This window comes from Ostrinia furnacalis, unplaced genomic scaffold (genome assembly GCF_004193835.3).
Source record: "Ostrinia furnacalis isolate ACB-3 unplaced genomic scaffold, ASM419383v2 OfSCF0780, whole genome shotgun sequence".
NCBI lineage: Eukaryota > Metazoa > Arthropoda > Insecta > Lepidoptera > Crambidae > Ostrinia > Ostrinia furnacalis.
In genome coordinates, this window is record NW_021131019.1 from 1340235 (window position 1) to 1364936 (window position 24702).

At 38.1% G+C, this 24702-nt stretch overlaps 3 protein-coding genes across 3 annotated transcripts; all 3 read right to left on the reverse strand.

Annotated features, from left to right (window-relative positions):
• Positions 1–4771: 4771 nt before the first annotated feature.
• Positions 4772–7878, reverse strand: LOC114350044 (brachyurin-like). Its single transcript, XM_028300677.1, has 5 exons — positions 7631–7878; positions 7037–7304; positions 5662–5760; positions 5294–5487; positions 4772–4940 (listed from the first exon to the last, which is right to left on the reverse strand). Exons 1-5 carry the CDS (start codon positions 7829–7831, stop codon positions 4839–4841), a joined length of 864 nt encoding a protein of 287 aa, XP_028156478.1. The 5' UTR covers positions 7832–7878; the 3' UTR covers positions 4772–4838.
• Positions 7879–10025: 2147 nt separating this feature from the next.
• Positions 10026–12705, reverse strand: LOC114350043 (brachyurin-like). The gene is made up of 5 exons (XM_028300676.1): positions 12484–12705; positions 11723–11990; positions 11423–11521; positions 10820–11013; positions 10026–10293 (listed from the first exon to the last, which is right to left on the reverse strand). The coding sequence occupies exons 1-5, from the start codon at positions 12685–12687 to the stop codon at positions 10192–10194; spliced, it is 867 nt and encodes a 288-aa protein (XP_028156477.1). The 5' UTR covers positions 12688–12705; the 3' UTR covers positions 10026–10191.
• Positions 12706–14626: 1921 nt separating this feature from the next.
• On the reverse strand, positions 14627–23472 carry LOC114350090 (transmembrane protease serine 3-like). Its single transcript, XM_028300737.1, has 10 exons — positions 23251–23472; positions 22473–22740; positions 21873–21971; positions 21318–21511; positions 20952–21050; positions 17262–17483; positions 16731–16998; positions 15738–15833; positions 15315–15508; positions 14627–14817 (listed from the first exon to the last, which is right to left on the reverse strand). The coding sequence occupies exons 1-10, from the start codon at positions 23449–23451 to the stop codon at positions 14716–14718; spliced, it is 1743 nt and encodes a 580-aa protein (XP_028156538.1). The 5' UTR covers positions 23452–23472; the 3' UTR covers positions 14627–14715.
• Positions 23473–24702: the final 1230 nt, after the last annotated feature.

A 24702-nucleotide genomic window follows, 5' to 3' on the forward strand; every position in this document is an offset into this window, starting at 1 on the left:
GGGGTGGTAAAGAATGCTCAATTGGGCATGCTCGCTACACTTGCAATCTGAACTGATTAACCACTAGCATTACAGTCTAGCAAACTTTAAAGCTAATAATGCTGACGCACGAATACGCAAAAAGGAGCGAAATTGAGTCAGTCATTAAGAACTTGCTGCTTAGTCAGGGTTAAATATTTGAGGATTTCTAAGTAATAAAGTCGAGAAGTCAATCAAATGAATGGATTATCTTTAAAGATTTTTTTGAAGTAGTCGCTTTTTCAGTTGTATTAATCGCTTAAATATTTTTTGAATGGAGTCAGGGGATTTAACTTCATACTGCTGGTATGCATAAGTAAGAATAGATTTAAGGTTGACCTCGGAGAGTTCTTGGCATTCCGGTCCGTCTAAACAAATATTTGAATACTAGCTTTTGCCCGCGGCTTCACCCGCGTGAAATTTAGTTTGTCACAGATCGTCATAAATTATAGCCTTTATGTTATTATGGGTTATAAACAATAATACTATAAAGTTTTATCAAAATCCGTTTAGCAGTTTTTGCGTGAAAGAGTAACAAACGTACATCCATCGAGACATCCAGAAATCAAAACTTTCGCATTTATAATATTAGTAGGATAGTTTTATGGTATTTGAAGACAACTCGTAGAAGACTCGTAGTGCAGTGTGAAGAATATCACGCATTTCTATTTGTGTTTACCTATTCCTATTTTTATGTATGAAACAGCATGCATTTCTATGATGATACATACCTCCGATATCTGGCTGTCTTCTTTCAACCGCTAAGTATCAGCTACTTGCCTATATCTAAAGAAAAAATAGCTTAATTTGAAACTCGACAGACAGATGCAATTATTGGAAGCGGAATCCTTTTAAATGCTATCTTAAATAGTTAAAAGTTCTACAGCAGCTGCAGCTGTACAAAAATAGAGCCCTAAAAGGTGTCGATCGAGTAAAAGGAAATCAAACATTCAAGGAAAGTATTCCCGACTACTGCCTCGGGGTTTAAGTTCATTAGTACCTATAGGTATAATGTAAACATAAAGAGTAGACTCGCGGCATATCTCCAAATTCAAGAGTAATTCGTAACTATTATTACCGTGACGTGAATTGAAGCAGTGAGTGAGTGCTCAGTGTGCTTACCATGAGTTTACGTTAGGTGTGCTCGCTAGCGACTGCGTAAAAAATGACATTTAAATGTATGACATATTGTGTAGCGCCTCTGGCGGTTACTTTCAATAAATAGAATCTTCATAGATTTTTTTGACGTACTCGCTAGCGAACACACCTAACGTAAACTCATGGTAAGCACACCGGACCTTTAGAGCTTTGCGGAAACGACGCTACAAGATCTGTAGCGTAGTATCTCGTTTGTAACACCATTTATTGCCCTCTATGAATGAAATGAAAGATCAGAGATATTCATACATCCGATTAGAAGAAAATACTCGTAGTAGTTACTTATATTCCATAAACTTGCATTTGATTGAAAACGCTCCAATAACTTTATAGCTCTTCGAATTGCCAAGTGGGCAGGCAACAAAGCTCGCAGAACCGACAACCTTTGTAAAGTTCTCAAGTAACGCTCCTAAAGAGCTGGCATCCCACCTGGAAGACTACGACCTAGTTAAGATTGCGGGATGCAAACAGAAGAGTCATTTGATGAATTGTTCTATTAGGAAGGCCTATGTCCCGGAATAGACTTCTTAAAGGAAATGATGACTTCAAAATGAGTGCCATGGTTCTTCTGTGCGTTAATACCTTGTGTCTCAGTCCAGGTATAGGCTAAAGAGGGCACCTGCCGCTAACAACTTTAATTACGTCACCCATTTATTCCAGCCTGAAACAGGGGCTGCGGACAAGAACAGATCGGGCCGCTTTCAATATTTAACTGTGACATATGAACGGTATTTGAGTAATACGCCGCCTAACTACGTCACACCACAGTGACATATTGCATAGGTCTACTTAATGTGTGAGTAATGGCTGTTACAAGTCATGGTAAGCGAGGTGTCAAGTTAAACTATGCCTAAATAGAAACTGGTGTAATGATTAATGAGGAGTAGTGTAGGTTCACATGATAAAGTTTGGTTGCTAAAGTACATCTGTTACCTAATAAAAGTCTTTCTTATCAATTTAATTTACTTATACTAGTTTATTTTTACTAACTGACTTAAAACGCACGCGAGTTTCAGCATAGTCGTACCGTGGCTGAAATGATGTTATACAAATCTAGATTTGAGCCTCTTTTAAGGATGGAAGGGAGGCAAAGTCGAATTCGAATCTAAAATAGTAGTATTAGTAGGTAGGTACATTACCTAGGTACCTAAAATGCACTACCTTGACTTTTTTTTTTTTTTTATCCACAACGAGTTTACCTATAAACGCAAAGAACTTTTTCATATAAACCATCCAATATAAAAACGTTGACTGAAATTTTGACCAATTGTAATCGTACTCGTATACAGAGTGGAATTTTGAATGCAGTTCCTTCTATTTCTTTTCAAAAATAAAGGAATGTTTTCTTTGAGAAAAAATTTCTATCTACAATATTATGAGTACTTTCCCTCCAGGTGGCATTACAAAATTCCACCCTATATATTGCCAAATGCCAGTTAAAAGCCCTTAAAATTACAAAGATTTACTTTAAAACGTAAAACACACATTCAGCTTAATCGCACCGGTTCAGATCCCATTGAAGTTGAACAAAAGTAAACCCAAGATTACAGGAGAATTTATTATTTTAGTTGCTAACTGGAACGCGGCAAAAATGTAACTTTTAACTAATTGCTTGAATAAATTCCTGCCTTTGTTTTTATAAAAATACATTTTAATTTCATAATTTATGATTTTGGATTCATGTTAGCCCATAATTTATAATGGTAAGTTTAACATTAGTTGTGTTGCCGTTTTATTACATTAATAACAACATTATAATATGCTACGATTTGTTTATGCCAACTGACACTTGTATTAGGCCGAGTTACACCACCAAACTTTAACGGTAACTATAAGTAACTAACGTTAACCGTTGTTTTTTGTATGGAGTTTGACAGATTTTTGACGTTTGTTAAAGTTAAAGCATTAAAGTAAGAGGTTGCTACCCAGCCTTAGTGTTATGATGCTTATGGTGTTTATAGTTAAATCAATGTTCAAGTTAGGTGTAAAAAGGAGTTTAACAGAAGCTTTTACACTATGGGAGTGAGTTCAAACTAATAAGCATACCTACTCGTGTGTTGATAATCTGGTATAGTACACAAAATTTGTTTCTCAAACATCGATGTCCCAAAGTTGTTTCGTATACGCAGCCTAACTAGGACTAACTCTATGTTGCACCATCGTATTTTAACTTTAACAAACGTCAAAAATCTGTCAATCTCCATACAAAAAACACCGGTTATTGTCAAAGTTACGGTCAAAATTAGCTGGTGCAACTCGGCCTAAGACCTAAATATCAACAAAATCCAAACAAAACTAAATCCTAAACGCAATCAACCTGTAAAGCTTTTAGTTCGGTCTTTTGTTCCCTAATGGGATTTAATACTAGAGCCCTGGTTTATTATCAAGTCCGCGTGAGCGGTTGACAGGGCAAGGGCCTAGCTCTGATTCATTTTGATTACGACCCGGATTATGCTAAGATCCGTGGGATAGACCGGCTGATCGAATAGACCGATGGTGTTGTGTTTGTGTATTAAAAACTTCATACTGCGACTAAGGGTTAACAAGGTATTAAATTAAAAGTCATTTAGATTTTGCGATAAGCTTATTAAAAAGCTCTTTGAAGTGGCACTGCATAAAGCAGCGCAAACCGTACGTATTGCCTTAGTATTATTTTGTTTTTATGGGTATCGACTATCCAACATGTTGTGATACATACATTGAGTAATGGGTTACACCAACATTACGTTTTACTAAAGTTATTCAAAATATGGTGAAAGCAGAAATTTGAACATCCTCCTTTTGTTGAAGTCGGTTAAAAAAGTTCCGATGCGATTCTGAAAAAAGCTTCCACTAATAGAGAGCCACATTGTTGTCTAGGGGATGCTACGGCAACATACACAGGCCCCAAAGGAGTCTCGATAGCCTTTTTATGACGAACCGATATTCCGAGGTTAAAAGCCAATTACTGTAGAAAATACAGCAAAACAATTACTACGAAGCCGAAATAAATCAAATACTTTAACACAGAAATAACTTTTACTAAATTTTTATTAAATGTACGATAAAAAAAAAACATAATTGCTCCCGTTTACAGACCTCACCAGTATGTCTAGATATTAATAAAATTATATCCAGACATTTTATCGATTAGACGATAAGCCCATACATTTGTCGTCTAAATTGTCGAAATGATTTTATCCCGGTTCTAGCCCGGTTCCTGTTTCGAGCAATTAGAAACCAATAGGCCACTCAGGAGCTGTCTCTCAAGCTTGTTGGCGTACATTATAGATGGTGCTAAGAGCCGTTCCCGCAATTCCGTGTACATTTTGAACTAAGATAGATGCTATGTATGTCACGCGATGTATTTCACGTTTTGTTTTATACTTAGGTGATTTTCAGTCATCTTACTATGCTTAGAAAAATTCTTACTTGGATGGACACAAAACTTTTATTTCCAACTTTTAACGAATTATTCGTTATAATTAAATTGATTCACAGAATGTCACACGTTTTACTTAAATGAAAGTCATGCTCTTCAAATTATCAGTGGTTTCTATTACGATGTTAATCATCGAAGTGTAGGCAAGTAGGAACGTAAGAAAACAAAAAAAAATATTTTTTAAATTATTTAATAACAATCACACGTTACAGATCAGGTAGGGTTCGTTAGATCATTTTACTTATATGGCCAAGATCCAAGAGATGAATGAGGTGACGCGAGCGTACGCCGCAGGTAATCCAGCTTGGCAACCGGCAGCAGCACCAAAGGAAGTCACACCGACCTAGAAAGAAGAACGAGTTTGTTAAGAAAGTCATCCTGACTTAATACATACCTACCAAGTACATGGGATGATTGTAAAAGAATTTATGTGTTACGCTCAAGTAAGTACCTAACATTTTTTAAGCTCTCCGTTAAGAACGTGATTAAGAAGGCGTAAGAAGGAATATTTGAAAAGTTTTTTTTAATCCTCGGAGAAATGTTTTTTAAATCACAAGTGCGTGCGAACTTTTGTTCTCTGCATTAAAATTATTGAAAGCTCTCTTATTTTGAGACAACAATAAGCTGTTCCTGCTAATTTTTATTTCTGTATCATTTCTATACTGTTTTTTGCACTGATAGTATAAAAAAACTTACCAAGACCCTAGAGTTGCCAACTTCCACAGCGAGAGGACCACCAGAGTCTCCCTGGCACGTGCCCATACCACCAGAGCCGTTGGTGCAGATGGTGCTACTTAAGATGAAGGGTCCGAAGACTGAGGCGCACGCCTGGTTGGTGATGATCGGCACTCTCACCCAGCTCACGAGTTGGTTGTTCGGGATGTTAGCACCTGGTTTAATGATAAATGTGTCATCATATCGAAGACTTTTTTTGCAAACAAAATAATAACTAATTTGACCTAAATCGAACGAATTTTTTCTACCGATGATAAGCCGTATTATCCTGTAAACTTGTGAATAACTAGAATGTACAAAATTATGTTTGTCAAAGTGTTTATAATTACCATCAGAAGTGCGTCCGAATCCAGAAGCAATTCCGACCTGGCCTACGAAGTTGTTATTTAGCTGAGATCCGCTGGGCAGAGAGATGGGCTGGATCACATCTGAAATAGAGATATAATTTAGTAGAGTCGGGAATTATCTATAGCCTGACCAGGAACATAAAAACCCTCGCCATGTTGCGGAAATCTAATGGTACTAATTTCTTTTAATGGCAACATTATCTAAAAACTTCATTGACATGTCACCTTGCATGTCAGTCTATTGCTGTCAAAGTGTAAACAAACTTTATTTTAAATGTGCGCAATTGATTTTGTAAATGAAATTGCTAAAATATTTTTATAGTCGTGAAAGAAAAGTGGTTCACAATGTGTTAAAGTATTTGTCGAAGAGAAATACCAAGGGTTCGGACAATATTTTCATTGAATAATGTTTCCAACAAAGGTTGTCAAATTGACTGACATGTTTATCGTATAGTACAGTCCACTATAAAAATTAGCTGTGGTTTGTTTCAACTACCTATTTTAAAGATTTTTGTCACTTTCTAAGTGTTGAATTTTATGGAATTGGGAAAGAAGTACCGAGTTTGAAGCGTTCATGAGCAGACATTGCAGTTGAATATTCAAGTTCTGAATTTGATTATTGATGAATAATAAAATAAATCCTACTAGCTTGATTGATGGTTTCATTTAATTTATTTAAACCAGGTTACCTATAATAATATGTTTTCGTTAATTTATAAAAATATTAAATTAGCCCGCAATCCTGAATCCTGATACATAAAGTTAGCCTATTAATTTAACACAGGTACGACTGTACTCAGTGTTGCACTATCAAATGCAATTGATGCGCCTCTATGCCAGGGTTTTTATGTTTCTGGTCAGGCTATAAAAGTAATTACGAGTACAAAATGGTCAATACACAATAAATAAAATATGCTTAATAATCTACTTAGTCCTTTGACTAAGTTGCAATCATAATGACATAAATACAAAATGTTTAATTGACTTTATTATTTATTTAATGACTTATTACAACAATACACAATTTTGTATGCTGAGAGAGTGAAACTAAAAATAAAAAGCTGAAGTTAAAGTGATCTTCATAGCCAGTGGGCAGAACAGAGCATTGACGTGGGGGTTGTTAATGAGAGACTTCTGGCCAACACCCCATAGGAACGCTTTGTGCGGACTTTGACTGCACAGACGATGCAATGACAAGAGCATTCATAGTGAACGCATTAAATTGGCCATAGGTAAATATCGTGGAAATACAGCCTACATTCTGAACATTAAGTCGCGTTGTTTAGCGGAAATTTGGAATACCTGCATTCTTTATTTGTGAATTTATGTCTAATTAGGCAGGTATGAGAATACTTACTGGTGAAAGTAACAGCGTTAATCCTAATGACGGCAATGTCATTAGCAACGGTCTCCGGGGTCCACTGAGGGTGCATGACAATGTCAGAGGTGGTCTGACGGACACCACCGCTGAAGATAGTGTTGGAGCCGAGCACGACGGTGTGGGACTGAGCGGTGACGGTGCCGTCATGGTGGCAGTGGGCAGCGGTGATCACACGGGTGTTTGAGATCAAGCTGCCTCCGCACACAGAAGTCAGGATCCACAGGATTTGGATGACTAGACCAACCTATGGAAGAAGTAAAGTTAAAAACATATTAACACCATATTTACAGCATGGCACTGCAACTATTCCATCATGGACTTGCAAGTTTTCCCTTGAATAGAGAAATTAATTAAACAATAATAATAGAAGAGACTGACTGTCTCAAAATAATTTATTTTCCTAATGAAAGATTACAAGGTCACCAGGTCACCATGGATAGTTAGATAATTCTTAATTCGGTTACAATTTCAGTAAGTTTTATTGATTTGCCAAATCGCCAGTACAGCTGTACAGCTTGAAAGTTTTTCTCAATGAACGAAGAAAAGACCGAAGCACTAATGACTACTTACTTGGTAAGGTACTTGGGAGATGTCAACATTGGATCCACCGACGATTCTGAGATCGACACCAGCCTTGGCCGCATCTTCCTCAGTCCTTCTGATCTTAGCTGCCTCAGGAATGCCAATCCTCTGATGGTAGTTAAATGGCCCCTCAGCATAAGAAGCCGCGATGGCCAAGACCAGAACCACTGACCCAAGAAGTACCTTCATGTTGTTAGTGTTAATGAACGCTAAATTGATAGTTTCAAATTGTTTGTATTTTATAGTATTTTATTAATCCTTATAATCTTATCTATTAGAGGAGGTGTGGGAAATTGGCACACTGATGACAAACTATTATTATAAAATAATATAATAATAATACTAAGATATTACATGTCTGTCTTATTACTGTCTGTTATGTTTTCAAGCCTAAATTGCTGGACGCATTTTAATGAACTTTAGAAGTTTGATGTGGTGGCGATCTGGTGAAGGTCGCGGGAAATGCTTGGATGCGGTCGGCGCAGGACCGATCTTTGTAGAAATCCTTGGTCCCGAGGCCTTTGTTCAGATGTGTACGTCATTCGACTGAAACGAACGAACGAACGCAGAAGTTTGAGAAAAAAAAGGACATGAAATAAAAACTTTTTTCTTTATTTCTATCGTATTGAATGAAAACTTTTTTTAGACAATAAAAATATAATTATCTAAGTATGAAGATTCTTGAAAATAAGTAAGTCGGTTAGGACAAAAACATGTTGCTCAATGCGTGCGTATTATGACTGTGTCCGTATATTTCTATTGTGACAATTAGGCCGTGTATACTCTCATTTCTTGGTACGTTTGGGTTTTTCCAGATCTATGTTTTTTAAATGTCTAGTCATTAATCGGCTTAAAAATAATTATGATATTAGTCCAATTGTTGAACTTAATAATTAGGTAGGTAGGTACTTCACTATTTATTTATTATGATGGGGTAAAGGCAGTGATTGCATTCAGTGCATTGAGTGCGTTTCAAAAATATTGTAAGTATTTTGTTGTTATAAGGACAAAAAATATAGATAGGTATGTGGTTCGTCAAAATTAAAGAATATTTATTCACCGAGACAAGGTAATTATAAGTTTTTATGGAAAAACGAATTTTCGGTCAATCCTTCATTCAAAACAACGATACTTTAACATCTAATATTTTTTATTTTTTTTAATCCACAATAAAAACCTTACAGTTTTGGTCGAAATAAAAATAATTCAGCCATCTTATTATCTATTTCTTATTAAGTTACAATTTGAGTTCAATTTTACTCATCTGTTATGATAAATACGAGTAGGTACAATATGAAATTCAAGGCGATTGATAAAATAATTGTCGTCACAATAGGTTTAATTTCCTTATTAAGTATTTAATACCTAGGTACATCCGGTTTAGTTAGTCGTATTGTGTCATAGTAGCTGGTAATTTTATGATAGTACGAGTATATTGTTTTAAACTTTCATGGTCACTAACATTACTATCGTTTCCTTAATATCGGAAACTCGAAATTAAGGTAGGTACATGGTAGCAATCCCGTCAATAATTATTATTATTTTATGATAGGTTTACCATATTTCAGTACAGTTGGCTGTCATTTCTAATCACACTATTAAAATACTAAGTACCTACTCGGAGTTCCGTAGAGCGTCTCCGTACTCGTAGATACCAAGCTATTTTACGAGTAAGATCTAATTAAATAAAGCAATGTATCTACTTTCTTCTTATTTTAGTATTTTTTTATAATATGACAATTAGTAGGTACTTTTCATATTACTTTTAATTAAAAGTTAAATCTCGTGAGTGTTGCTACAACCTGCCTGTATAGCTGTATTGTTGCAACTGGAACCCAATAAACACCTGTGTTACCTTAAAAAAAAAACTATTATAATACTGTATAACCTTGATGTCAGACTATGTCAACCTCGTTTCACTATCTCAAGAAGAGTGCTTTGATGTGGATACGGTTGCATTTATAAATTGTAAAAAAAATATTACGTAATGGTAAACATCTGACTGTTGGCTAATACTACTCATTCTATATGGATTGGAGCTGTGGACCTTTGGGAATAACACCTTAACTAAAATGTATGTTCTGTATCTATATAAATTTAGCCAACTTCAACTAACTAACTAACCTAACCGTAACATCAATAACCGGTGTTTTTTGTATGAAGTTTGACAGATTTTTGAACAAGGTGGGTTCGGTCAGTTCTACACCGACACCGTTGGACTATTGTCGCTGTATGTTAGATTTCTTTTTAAGATCGTTATAGATATTTTATTCTGTAGGATAATGGACCTAAAAATTGAGATTTTTATTTATTACAAAGACTTAAGGATTATAATATAATCCAATTAAGGACGCGGACGTTGAAAAGGTAAATAACTGACAAATTACAATTTAATTTAAAATTATTTTATTGACACCAATAAAAACTATTACACAACTCAAAGGGCAGCCAAATTCAGAGTGCTTATTTGTCTATTCAAAACAATAAACATCATTCTGAATATCACAAACTTCAGTACGAACTGAATGTTCACAGTTATTATTTTGAGCTTACAATGCCCAAATCCAATTCATGAAAGAAGTGATGCGTGCGTACGCAGCTGGGAATCCAGCTGAGCAACCGGCTTCAGCGCCGAATGACGTCACCCCAACCTAGAAAGAAAAAGAAATCAATCAAAATTACAAAACCTCCTAAAAAGTGTAAGGAAGTGAGCTTACACCTTTTTTATCACATTCGTACAATCACAACAAACCAAGAAAGTTGACGTCACATCAAAGTACAAAAAAAATTGATGGAAATTGGCCCCTACAAAAACCAAACAAGATACCACAGTGTTTAATTTTAAACTTTCGCGTTGCATAATTGAATTATTTGAAACATACTACGTAGGCTCAGTCAGCCTGTGACCACGGCCGGTGCAACTCGGTCGAAACGTCAGGCAAATACAGGTAATATTTCAATATTACCTCTTCGCGTATCGCGTTAAAAACTGTTTAAATTAATTCAACCACAGTGTTTATCTTGATGTGATAAAAAAACAAAGAATGCAAGTCTGAGAATCACTGACTTCCATCGCCAGTGCCTCTCTGCCACGTGACTTTGCCACCAGGACCGTTGATGCACGTTGCTGACGTCGACACAGGGACTGATTATACACTAATGCAAAATTTTGCTCACCAAGAGTTTCTCGCCCATAATTTCCACCACCAGAGGGCCGCCGGAGTCTCCCTGGCACGTGCCCATACCACCAGCGCCACTGGTGCAAATAGTGCTAGCGTGGACGAAGGGGCCATAGACTGCGGCGCACGCGTTGTTAGAGATGATCGGCAGTCTCACCCAACTGATAACTTGGTTGTTGGGGATGTTGGCACCTTAAGAATGTCATTAAAGTCATTAATAAGGCAGGCATTTAGAAAGCACAATGTGTTTAATATGACACGTTTAGTTTTAACATAATTAACTTTATAGTAACAGATCAACTTCATAAAGTAACAAAATCTGCTATCACTAAGGACTCGTTTGAAATATCATATTCCTCCCTTTTCCTGTGTCTATTAGTTAAGTCTCACTCTGTTCTTTCACCACTTTAAAGGTAGCCTTTCGAACTAAGCGTCACAGACGCAGCGTCTTTAGCTTTGGTCTTAAAGGTAGCCTTTCGAAGCAAGTTTGTGACGCGGCGTTGGTGGTACAAGACCAAAGCTAAAGACGCTGCGTCTGTGACGCTTAGTTTGAAAGGCTACCTTTAAGTGTAATATTTTAAGGTGTAATGTTTTATATTACCATCAGCAGTTCTTCCGAAGCCTGAAGCAGTGCCGATCAGGCCCTCGAAGGTGTTGCCCAGCTGCATGCCACTGGGCAGATGGATGGGCTGGATCACGTCTGAAACGATGATAATTAATATTATGTATAGCATTGTATTCAAAAAAATGTTTTTGCTGTCGGACTGGCCGCCGCCACTGGTTTTTGTGGTGAACCCACTCGTTACACAAGCATTATCAAAAGGGGATAACAAGACTATTAATAATAATAATTAAAAGAACTTGTCATGGACAACAGACTGGTGTAGTAGGTGGTACTCACTGGTAAAAGTAACATCGTAGATTCTGATGACGGCAATGTCGCTAAAAGCAGTCATGGGGTTCCAGTCATGGTGCATGGCGATGTTGGTGGTGGATTGACGTACTCCACCGCTGAAGATGGTGTTGGAGCCAAGAACAACAGTGTGGGACAGGGCCTCGATGTCACCGTCATCATGACAATGAGCAGCTGTGATCACACGGTTGTTGGAGATCAAACTGCCACCACAGACGGAGGTTAGGAAAAATGCGATTCGGTTGATAACACCGACCTGGGGGGAAGAGAATCACAAAGAAATTATCAATCATATTCTAGCATAAAGTAGGTAGTAGGTACTCTGCAAATACTAAAATTCTTGAGATTTGTTTTACAAGTTTGAAAGAGTATAGTAAAGTGTGCAATTTGTGGTACGAATAAATCTACAGAATAAAAAAAAATTGAACTTCGTTTGTCTCTTAGTGTAGTGGAATAAAAGTGTAGATTTTCAATTTTAATTCTCTTAGGGCTATATTTCACCGGGACACCATGGCGGCGCAACCAGTCGCCGGCTACCAACAAAATGTATGCAGCTCTATAGAGAGTTACTCACCTGGTGTCCGTTTGGTTGCGCAAAACTGCAAACATTTTGTTGGTAGCCGGCTGGTTGCGCCGCCATAGTGTCCCGGTGAAATATAGCCTTTATTCTTTTAAGTTTTTGCCCACAATATTGTAATATTAACAGCAATGAATTACGTGTCAAAATAAAATAAATGACCGAAACTTACTTGATATGGTACTTGGGAGATGTCAACATTGGATCCTCCAACGATTCTGAGATCTGTCACACCAGCTTTGGCCGCATCTTCCTCAGTTCTTCTGATCTTAGCTGCCAAAGGAATACCAATCCTCCGATGGTATTTATATGGCCCCACGGCATGCGAAGCCGCAATGGTCAGTACTAGAAACAGTGATACTAGAAGTACCCTCATTATGCCAGAATTGATACGCATCCGTCAAATTAAGTTATATTTTATACTGATAGCCTTAATCTTATCTTATTCAATTGAGGAGGTACGGTTAATTGTAATCACAAAAGGATTGATTCTACTGCTCAAATGCAACAACTTTTCCTCGGACCGACATTAAATGTTTTTAAAGAAAATTACCTTTCCATACAAATTATCATCAACAATCAGCCATTTAGCCTTTTAAGCCCCGCAAATCGAGTAGGTTAATTGCTCTATTTTTAATTACACAACTTTTTATAGGATTATAATGACTTACCATCAGACTACAAATACTTACTCGGTTGTCCTACATCTATAAAATTATATGGGAATTAATAATAACGATCCATGTGCATAATTATGCCGCACCTACCCTTTTATATAGATAATGACTCTGTTTATACGAAAGATGGCTTATCACCAGATTTACCTAGTAAAATATAACGTCAAAAAAATTCTCCTTAATGCCAAAAATAGTAAATGATCATCAAAACAAAAATTTAATTTCAAATTATAACCAGTTTTTACTTTTTGCTATCCTTTTTAAGCAAATAATATCTCAAACTGATAATTGACTTGTAATATAGGTTGGGGAAACAGTTTTTTCACGATTACGAATACTCAAAACTTTTGTGAAGACTGATTATAAGGAGTTTGCTTTGTGTAGGAGTCGGGTAAAAAATAGGATAGTGAGTTGTCATGAGCAACTTGTCAAATCTGTTCAAAACCATTTAGCAGAGGATTTGAAGTATAAAGTCTAAACGAGATTACAGGAATACTAAAACAATATTGAAAGACCCCCGTCCAATGAGTTCGCCAGTTAATTTCTCTCCGTTTACAGCATGCAGCGAGCGGAACTTAATATCGAAAAAGCAAAAGCAAGCGCTGGCGATGCTAATGGATCAACCAGGATACAATATAGGGTAACTACAGTTGGCAGAGGTCGAGCGCTCACTCGCAAAGCTGGATCCCAAAAGGTCTACTGGTCCTGATGGGATTCTGGTCTATATTTTTAGGGATTTTCGTGGTATGTTGCCTGAGCCATTGCTATTATTTATAACAGGTGCTTAAGTGACTGTTTCCAGACATTTTTAAAACTACATACGTGGTTCCAGACCCTAAGGGTGGTTTATGTGGTACATTACATCAGTTGATGGTTACAGACCAGTGGCAGTGTTACCGACGCCTGCTAAGGTATTCGAATCGGCAATACAAAAAAGTGAACGCACAGTTAACCGACGCGAAGCGCGGCTTTCGACCGGGTCGTAGTACAACAAACAACAAGTGATCTCCTGAACTATGTAACGGAAATAATGCCTGCTGTTGACAGTGAAAAGGTTCAAGTAGACGCAGCATACTTCGACTTCCGCAAGGCACTCAATGTTGTGGACAATCATATCCTTCTTCGGAAGTTAGCTGCTATCGACTGCACGCCTCAGCTATTATGGTTTTTAGCAAGCTACATGACAAATAGAAAGCATTTCGTTGAATACTCTGGTTGCCGGTCTGAACCATATTTAATTCGATCAAGAGTGAGTCAGGGCAGTAATCTTGTGCTCAAGTTTAATGATAAATGATCTGTTGGAGGTGGTAAGATATTCAAAGTGCCTGCTCTTTTCAGTTGATCATAAATTGTTTTTGCTAATCAAAGATGAAAAGGATCGCGAGCGATTGCAAAGGGATATTGACGGGGTTGTGGCATGTAGTGAAAATAACAAGCTGCAATTTAATGTTTCAAAGTGTGTCATGATATCCTTTGCAAGAACTCGTAGTCAACTACAACTACAGGACCTACAATGTTAACCAGATGCCGATGAAAAGAGTTACTAGAGTGAGAGACTTAGGGGTCTGGTTTACAGATGATCTAAGATTTCGATAATAGGGGGAAAGGAAAAAACAGAAATTAAAATTTAATTCAAAATTATTTTATTATCATTTATAAAAACTGTTTCACAGCACAAAGATTACACAGCCGGTAATTTTTTTCGTTTCAATATAAACTAGCTGAGCTTAGATTGACCAAATCCATGAAAAGTAAGAGGTGATGCGAGCGTACGCAGCCGGGAATCCAGCTGAGCAACCGGCTTCGGCGCCGAATGACGTCACACCAACCTAGAAAGAAGAAGAAATATGTTACAAACACCTAATAAGTTGTGCGTGTGAAGTGAGCTTATGGCTAGTTGCACACATCTTTGGTCGTTCGTACAATCACAACAAATTAACACATTATTTAACTTGGTGTGATGTAGTGATAAGATAACAAATTAAAAAAAAACTAAGTATGCACGTGTAAGAGTCATGGCTCCATACCTACATCGGGATTCGATCATTCGAAACAACAAACATAACCACAAATGTTGCGTTAGTGGCAAATTAGTGGCAAATTACACGCGAAAATTAAATCAATGGCAGAGTTAATGACGGATGTCTATGTAATATTCAAATCTACATAGGTACCTACTTAGTTTTTCCAAAATATTCATCTTACGAATTCACGTTTACCCTTCAAGACACTGACTTTCACTGCCAGACGGCCTCCCTGTGTGCAACATTACACTGCTGGCGTGGATCTCAATACATTATACATATTAATGCAAAAGTTTGCTCACCAAGAGTCTCACGCCCATAATTTCCACCGTAAGAGGGCCGCCGGAGTCTCCCTGGCACGTGCCCATACCACCAGCGCCGCTGGTGCAAATGGTGCCAGGGTGGACGAAGGGACCATAGACTGCAGCGCAGGCGTTGTTATGGATGATCTGCAGTCGCACCCAACTGAGGACTTGGTTGTTAGGGATGCCGGCACCTAGAATATAACATAAAAGCCATTATTTTTTTGCAATAAGAGTTTTAAAAAGGCACGATGTTCTTAGGTAATAATTTGTCAAGCAGTCAACTTCAAAAAGTAACAAATAATTTGCTACCAATTAGGACGCGTTTGAAATATCATGTTTCTCTATTTACTTCTCTCTGTTGTCTCACTCTTTCTCTTCCTTCACTACTTTTTAGAAATTTAGAGAGTGATGTTTTATTACCATCAGCAGTTCGTCCGTATCCAGAAGCAGTACCGATGCCGTCGAAGGTGTTGCCCAGTTGAATACCACTGGGTAGATGGATGGGCTGGATTACGTCTGAAAAGTTAATTCAAGTATATAAATTATTAGTTAAGTTTGGAAGACCGGAATGGTTTGGCTTAAAAATATTTTTAATAATAATTAAAATTAAATAAAGTGGATCACTCATTGTTGGATTGAATTAAATTTTCATATCATTATTCGCTAAATATAGAATAAAGTTTTTTAACAATTAGGTACCAAACAATCTATATACTTATAATAAATCTGTAGAGAGGTCAACTCTGTACATGAAATATATTTTCAAAATAACTATCAGGGGGTGATTAGTGATCGATACTAATGCCAAAAATGCAATCAGTAAAATTTTTGTCTGTCTGTCTGTCTGTCTGTCTGTCTGTCTGTCTGTCTGTCTGTCTGTCTGTCTGTATGTTCCTTATAGAAACAAAAACTGCTCAACGGATTTTAACGAAACTTAGTACAATTATTCTTCATACTCCTGGGCAGGTTATAGGATACTTAAGAATTCCCACGGGAACGGGAATTAGCGGGAAAATCCTTTTGTATGAAAAATCTAAACCGCTTAAGTTGGACGCTTGAAATTTGGCATGCAGGTACCTTAGTAAACTTAAAGCTTAGTTACAACAGGATATTGCAAAATTCCCACGGGAACGGGAGTTACCGGGAAAAAACATTTGTATGAAAAAATCTAAACCGCGTAATATAGACGCTTGAAATTTGGCATGCAGGTACCTTAGTAAACATAAAGCTTAGTTACAACAGGATATTGCAAAATTCCCACCGCAACGGGAGTAAGCGGGAAAAAAATTGTATGAAAAAATCTAAACCGCGTAAGATAGATGAAGGGGGTAAAACGAGATCCACGCGTACGAAGTCGAGGGCGGCCGCTAGTGATTGTAATATAATGCGACAACAGAATAATGTGGTCCTCACTGGTAAAAGTAACACTGTTGATTCTGAGGACAGCAATGTCGCTGGAAGCAGTCTGGGGGTTCCAGTCATGGTGCATGACGATGTCAGTGGTGGTTTGGCGCACTCCTCCGCTGAAGATGGTGTTGGAGCCGAGAACAACAGTGTGGGACTGGGCGGTGATGACACCGTCATGGTGGCAATGAGCAGCGGTGATCACACGGTTGTTGGTGATCAAACTGCCGCCACAGACGGAGGTCAGGATCCATAGGACTTGAATGACAAGACCGACCTGGGGGAAGATGTTACAAAGAAATTATCAACTATATTCTGGCTTAAAGTACTATGCAAATATTGAAATTCGCGAGATTAAATAAGAAATAAATAAAATGACACAGAATTAAGAAAAATCTTGAACCTTGTTTGTCTCTTGTAGTGTAACAAAAGTGTAGTGTTCAATTTTAATTCTATTATTCTTTTTAACTTTTTCCAATAATTTTGTAACCTTAACAGGTATGAATTTTGTGTCAAAATAAAATTATGTCCAAAACTTACTTGGAATGGCACTTGGGAGATGTCAACATTGGATCCACCAACGATTCTACCGGTTACTCCGGCTTTAGCCGCATCTTCCTCAGTGCTCTTGATCTTAGCTGCCAAGGCAATACCAGTCTTCTGATGGTAGTTATAGGGCCCCACGGCATACGAAGCCGCGACGGCCAGAACTAGAACCAGTGATCCAAGCAGCACCTTCAATAAGTCAGAATAGATACGCGCCTCTCAAATTAATTTACATTTTATAGTGATGCCCAATCTTATCTTCGTTTGATTGAGGAGCTACGGCTAATTAATTGTGACGTATACAGTGCTTTTTTTATACTTGATCAAACAAAAGGATTAAGAATATGTTTAACTAAGTAACTATTTTAATTATCTCCATGTAAGTATTTTGAATCTAATTGGAACTTCGGTGTGAATTTTTACCCGACTGTGCCAGAAGGAGGGTTATTAATTAACTAAGCTACCCATAGAAAAAAATGTTTTATGTTATGATTTTTTTTCACTGCTTAATAACTATTTCCTATCCTATGACCATCAGGCTACAAAATATACTCGATTTTCCTACAGTTATAAAGAATATATCGGGAGTAAGTAATTACAATTTCCCGTATGTATAATAGTGCCGCAACTACCCTTTAATATGATAATTTGTAATTATTTTTAGATTTTGATTTGATTTGATTATACGGATTAAATTTTGGCACGAGCCGGCACCAATTTATCCATACAGTGTATTTGGGATAGGGCTAGCGATAATTTAAGGCGATGTTATTATGTCAATTTTATCGACAAAAATGCCTTTCACGCCTAAACCACTGAACCGATTTAAATGAAATTTGGCATAAGAGATAGTTTGAGGCCCGGGAAAGGACACAGGATAGTTTTTATCCCGATTTTGAAACGGATGCGCGCGATAAAGTTTTTCTGTGACAGATAAAATTCCACGCCGGCGAAGCCACAGGCAGATTAGGGCATGAATATCGGAATCTCGGAATCTCGTAATATCGGAATCTCGGACTGCGAGATCCGATATTTCAATTCCGATATTGAGCGACCCAATATCGTAATATCTGAATCAGATAAAAGTTTTAATTGAGATTTTAAACAAAGCGTTTAAACTCGCCACAACCTGCCACAAAGCCCAAAGTACATGATTGGCAAAGACCAATGATTTTCTCATGTCTCTCACCATCAATTTTTGTTCCACTGCAAATATTTTAATATTTTTACTATTTATGGTTAATTTAACTTGACCTAAATCAATTTTAGCATTTGCCATAGGTACTTGGTCAACAAAGAACGACATTTCAACTCCCTTTCAAACATTAATTTTACTGGACATGGATCGTCAGTTCAGCGTACTATGTGCCCTGCCCATTGCCACTTCAGCTTGCTAATCCGTCGGGCTATGTCAGCGACCTTAGTTAGTTTACGGAGCTCCTCATTTCTGATTAGATCTCGTAAAGAAACACCAAGCTTATCCCTCTCCATAGCACGTTGTGCCCTATATTCAAAGGCCACGTTTTCGAGCCGTATATCATCACTGGTAACACACACTAATTGAAGACTTTCGTCTTCGTATTCGACGATTTACCTCTTTCTCGAAATTGCATCTAACTACCTAGCTGATCGTTTGTCCGAGATAGACATACTTACTTGTCAACAATCTCGAGAATCGAGCTCCTAACCGAAACTGGGTAAGGAGCAACATGGACATTCGACATAAGCTTCGTTTTTTCCATATTCATCCGAAGGCCTACCTGTTGGGAAACTCGATTAAGGTCTTCGAGCATTGTGATAAGGTCTTCCAACGGTTCTGCCTTAGTACGCAAAACAGACGGACGATGAGGCAGCAAGGTTCTGAAGTGGAGGCCACGTACCGGAAAGCGCAGCGTAGGACTCATAACCACAAGGTGGACCGACGACCTCATAAAGGTAGCAGGAAGGCGCTGGATGCAGGCCGCCACCAACCGGCCATTGTGAAAATCAGCATCGGAGCCTGTGTTCAGCAGTGGACGTCCTATGGCTGACATGATGATGATGATGGCTCGTGGTTTTGTGAGTTGTACATCGATAATCAAAAAGGAACAAATTACAAGCATATTCAAGTTTTTTACCACTCTCTACAATTTTTGTAACACGTGATTTGAATGACTCTAAAATTCGTTCCGCCAACATAAAACAGGGTAATATAATGAAGGAGTAAAAGTTTGTTTGATACCTGTGATTTTACAAAAACACTTTAATTATTTGCTAGTCCATATAGGCTCATTATCAGTAACCATTCATTATCAGGTGATCCGTCTGCTCGTTTGCCTCTTGTCACATAAAAAACCAAATGCAATGGATACCCATAACGTAAAAATGGTTATAATACTTCAATTTTATGAAGTGCTGTTTTGTACAAAATTAAAGATTTTGATTAAAATCATTATTTTATTGTAAACAATCCAGAATTCTTACGAATATAACCAAATATTAATTTTATAGCACATGAACTCAATTCCGATATTAATATCGGAATTCCGATATTGAGATCTAATATCGGAATCCAATATCGGAATTGAAAACCTTCCGATATTACATGCCCTAAGGCAGAAAGCTAGTTACCAATAAATACATAGGAGCAATAATCTACATACAAAGTGCGCTCGGGCAACGTGTACACATAGTGTGCGTAAGCTTAATGACGTACATAGAATACAGGTGATTATCTTCTGTTACTATTTTGTGCCATTAGAGCTTTTTCAAATTAGACGTTTTGAGCCGGACGGTTGTCACTGGTATGCAAGTCCGCACACTTAGGCTTAGTTGCACCATCTTACTTTAACTTTGAACAAACGTCAAAAATCTGTCAAACTCCATACAAAAAGCACCGGTTACCGTTATAGCTACGGTAAAAGTTAGGTGGTGCAACTCAGCCTTACTGTTGGTAGGTACCTAATTGTCATTTTCATTGCAAAGCTGCCCCCCTAGACAAAACGCACTTTTTGATCGAATCGAAAATCGAATCCGTCAAAACTCCATACAAAAAAGGGGCTTTTCGACCACTTTTCGACTGGTTTGCGATTATAATTTGCAGTTTGTCTAGACCCACTTATCATATAGTCGGCCGTTTGATGTAGTGGTTCGGAACGGACTGCTATTCCAAGAGGTCCCGGGCTGTCCCGGGTTCGATTCCCGGCCGGGCAGAAATTGAAATGATGAATTTTAATTTCTGTGATGGGGCTGGGTGTCACTATGTCTATTAAGTATGTATTTACAAATAAAAAGAGTATTTAAGTATGTTTATATCCGTTGTCTAGTAGCTTTGCTTAGTTTGGGACTAGAAGCGTAGTGGGTAATGTCCAAAATGTTCAAAACCCAGAAAGCGGCCTTACAGTTACGATACAATTTTAGGTTATATGTACTTTTTCAAGTTACGATAACGGTAGGTAAATTTAAAATATTGAGAATATCCACTTATTTTATTACACAGCTGACGGACGGGGAAAAGGAAAAAACGGACAAATTACAATTTAATTTAAAATTATTTTATTATCATTAATAAAAATTATTAACAACATAAAGACCAGGCAAATTCAGAATATTATTTTTCTATTCAAAACAATAAAATAAAAATTATTCTGAATATCACAAAATCCAGTACGAAAAGGATGTTACACTGTTATTATTTTGAGCTTAGATTGACCAAATCCAGGAAGTGAAAGAGGTGACGCGCGCGTACGCAGCCGGGAATCCAGCTGCGCAACCTGCTTCAGCACCGTATGACGTCACACCAACCTAGAAAGAAAAAAATTGTTACATAAATATACTTTCTAAAAAGTTCAGCGAGTGAATAACTCCTCAAGCGAGTAGCGCCGCGAGCTACATTTCGCGGAAAGTGCAAAATTTTTCCTAAAGATTATTGTCTAATGAACTCTGCCAAAAGGGCGACTGAGTCTTCCTAGCGTATAACCTTAACCTAGCGTATATCGCTGATGTGGACGAAGAGGCCGTAGATTGCCGCGCAGTCTACACAGACACTCATTAATACAAAAGTTTACTCACCAAGAGTCTCGAGCCGCTGACTTCCACCGCCAGAGGGCCGCCGGAGTCTCCCTGGCACGTGCCCATACCGCCAGCGCCGCTGGTGCAGATGTTGCTAGCGTGGACGAAGGGGCCATAGATTTCCGCGCAGTCATCGTTGGAGATGATCGGCAGTCTCACCCAGCTCAGGACTTGGTTGTTGGGGATGTTGGCACCTGGAATAGGGCATAAAAGTCATTATTTTTTTGTAATAAGGCTTTTGAATAGCACTTGTTTAGTTTACACAGCAGTGGGAATATAGTTCCCACCACATTTCGAACTGTATTCCCTTGTCTTAAGGTCCAAAAACAATGAACATTTTGGACTTGTTATGCCCGTTAAAGGCTTAACATAGCCCCAGAATAAGTAATAGTACCAAACATAGCTAAGCAGTTAACTTCATGAATCAAAAATATACGAGTATCTCATAACACAAGGACGCGTTTGAAATATCATGTTTCTCTCTCTTCCTCTCTCTATTAAATTCTCTTTGTCCTTAAATGTGCATTTTAAAGTGTAAGTAGTCTCTTATATTACCATCAACAGTACGTCCAAATCCAGAAGCAATGCCGATCTGGTTCTCGAAGGAGTTGCTTAGTTGAGAGCCGCTGGGCAGAGCGATGGGCTGGATCACGTCTGAAACGATGACAGAACACAATATTAGGCTGCTATTAAGTGGTTTAAAGGACTCGATTAAAGCACTGTTATTCATGTCATCAATCTGTTCGTTTCTGAACGAAAGAGACAGATGTTGGAGTTTCTTTTTAAATTGCATCACATCATTCATTGTTGGATGGAGTTGAATATTATTGAATAAATTTTTTTGATACTTGAAAAACGTTGGTCATATGCGATAACAGAAGAATGTGGTTCGTTCGTTCATTCGTTCGTTTCAGCCAAATGACGTCCACTGCTGGACAAAGGCCTCCCCCAAGGTTTTCCACAATGAACGGTCCTGCGCTGCCCGCATCCAGGCTCTTCCCGCGACCTTTACCAGATCGTCGGTCCACCTAGTAGGAGGCCTGCCCACGCTACGTCTTCCAGCCCGTGGTCGCCACTCGAGAACTTTCCTGCCCCAACGGCCATCGTCTCTACGAGCTGGTGGGCTGGTGGGCTGGAGAAGAATGTGGTACTCACTGGTAAAAGCAACATTGTTGATTCTGAGGACGGCAATGTCGTTGGCAGCAGTTTGGGGGTTCCACTGAGGGTGCATGACGATGTTGGTGGTAGCTTGGCGCACTCCTCCGCTGAAGATGGTGTTGGAGCCGAGAACAACGGTGTGGGACTGGGCGGTGATGACACCGTCATGGTGGCAATGAGCAGCGGTGATCACACGGTTGTTGGAGATCAAACTGCCACCGCAGACGGATTGCAGGATCCACAGAACTTGAATGACGAGACCGACCTGGGAAAAAGGAAGTTACGTCAGTTAAGCAAGATTTTGTTCTGACATAGCAAGAAGCCTCACGCAAAGAAGTACCTATCTAGCTGTTTATATAGAGGCACAAACCTATACCTATGCAGCGTGCACCAACTAGAAGTATTGAAATATTCTTGGGTCTTGTATTGTTAGTTTTAAATAAGTCAAACAGTGATAAGTTTTTATTATTACCTCCTAGCCTACAGTACAAAGAAAAATATCTAAATTCCCTTCATTGTAGAATAAAGTGTAGGTTTTAAATTTTAACTTCATTGCAATTTTTTTAGTTTAGCTAATACTTTGTGTCATTTAATTAATCAAAAAAAAGTATTTAAGTATGTTTATATCCGTTGTCTAGTACCCATAGTACAAGCTTTGCTTAGTTTGGGACTAGAAGCGCAGTGTGAAATGTCTAAGGATATTTATTATTATTATTTATTATTATTAATATAACAGTATCAAAATAAAATGTAAAAATAAACGACCAAAACTTACTTGGTAAGGTACTTGGGAGATGTCAACGTTGGATCCACCAACGATTCTGCCGGTTACTCCGGCTTTAGCCGCATCTTCCTCATTGCTCTTGATCTTAGCTGCCTCAGAAATACCAATCCTCTGATGGTAGTTGTATGGCCCCTCGGCATACGAAGCCGCGACGGCCAGCACTAGAACCAGTGATCCAAGAAGTACCTTCATTTTGCCAGAGTCAGACTAACTCCGAAAAATTTACTTCTATTTTATAGTATAGAGATTGATAGAAATTTTACGCTCTTAATCTTATCATATGTAATTTGAGGAGGTGCGGGAAATTATATCCCACAACATAATTTTTATCTCCCTGTTTTTTTTTTGTGTGAAGAATTAGACCTGTAGTGTCGACCGAAGGACAGACAACAGTATAATTATTATTACTAACGGGATTGCTACCATGTTTTCGATATTTTGGCACTGTTGCAAGCGCCATGGCATAAGTCACGGAGTAACACGGAGTAGGTAAACCGGGACGCGACGTTTTCATAGTAGTATCAAAAAATAGAAAGTAGTCATATTTTCCCATAATAGCAATGCAGTTTTTCCCATAATTGCAATGTAGTTCTGACCTCACATCAACAGATTCTTCTCCGTGATGACTAAGTACAGGGCTATTTACCATCAGGCATCCAATTTGTCTTATACATAAGTAATAAAAAATATATCTTGTGTATTATAATTATCCCGTGTGCATGATAGTGCCGCACCTACCCTTTGGTTTAATGATTACTTAATTATTTTTGATGGATTAAATGTATTTCCCTTAGTATTTCCCAATGATAAAATGGTGACACAACGGGGGTCCGCAACAACGCGTCGACGAACGATTTGCTGAAGACATTGTGTGTCTTGTCACCCGATCGCGTGACCAGTCACATGCACTCAGTTTCATGAAATCTGCAGTGGGAAGGAAACTGCGTATCTGACTGCACTAGTCTTTTTGTTATTTCACAAATTACTAATACTCAACAATACTCCCGTTAGCTCCTCGTACTAAGCTAAATAAATGCTTGTGTCACGAGTGGCGGCGGCGGGGACCGACCCAGCGTTCCCCGGATCACGAGTCGGCCAGTCCAACCCCTTCACCGTTCGGCTATCGTGGCTTCGATCTGATAAATAAAACTCTGATGATAAGAAAAGATGGCGGTAGATCGTGCAGAGGGCTTCTACAATCGAAGTAGAGGACTTAACATGACCACAACCGCTCTGCCAAAAGCGGACGAGCGTGTGACTTTCCAAGAATCTGTTAAGTTTAGCAGCATTCATGACACATTTGGGACCATAATATCAATGGACCTGTCGCATATTTATCTATCTATACTTTTAATAAATCTGTAGAGAGGTCAATTATTCTGTACATGAAAATATATTTTTAAAATAACTATCAGAGGATGATTAGTGATCATAAAAACTAAA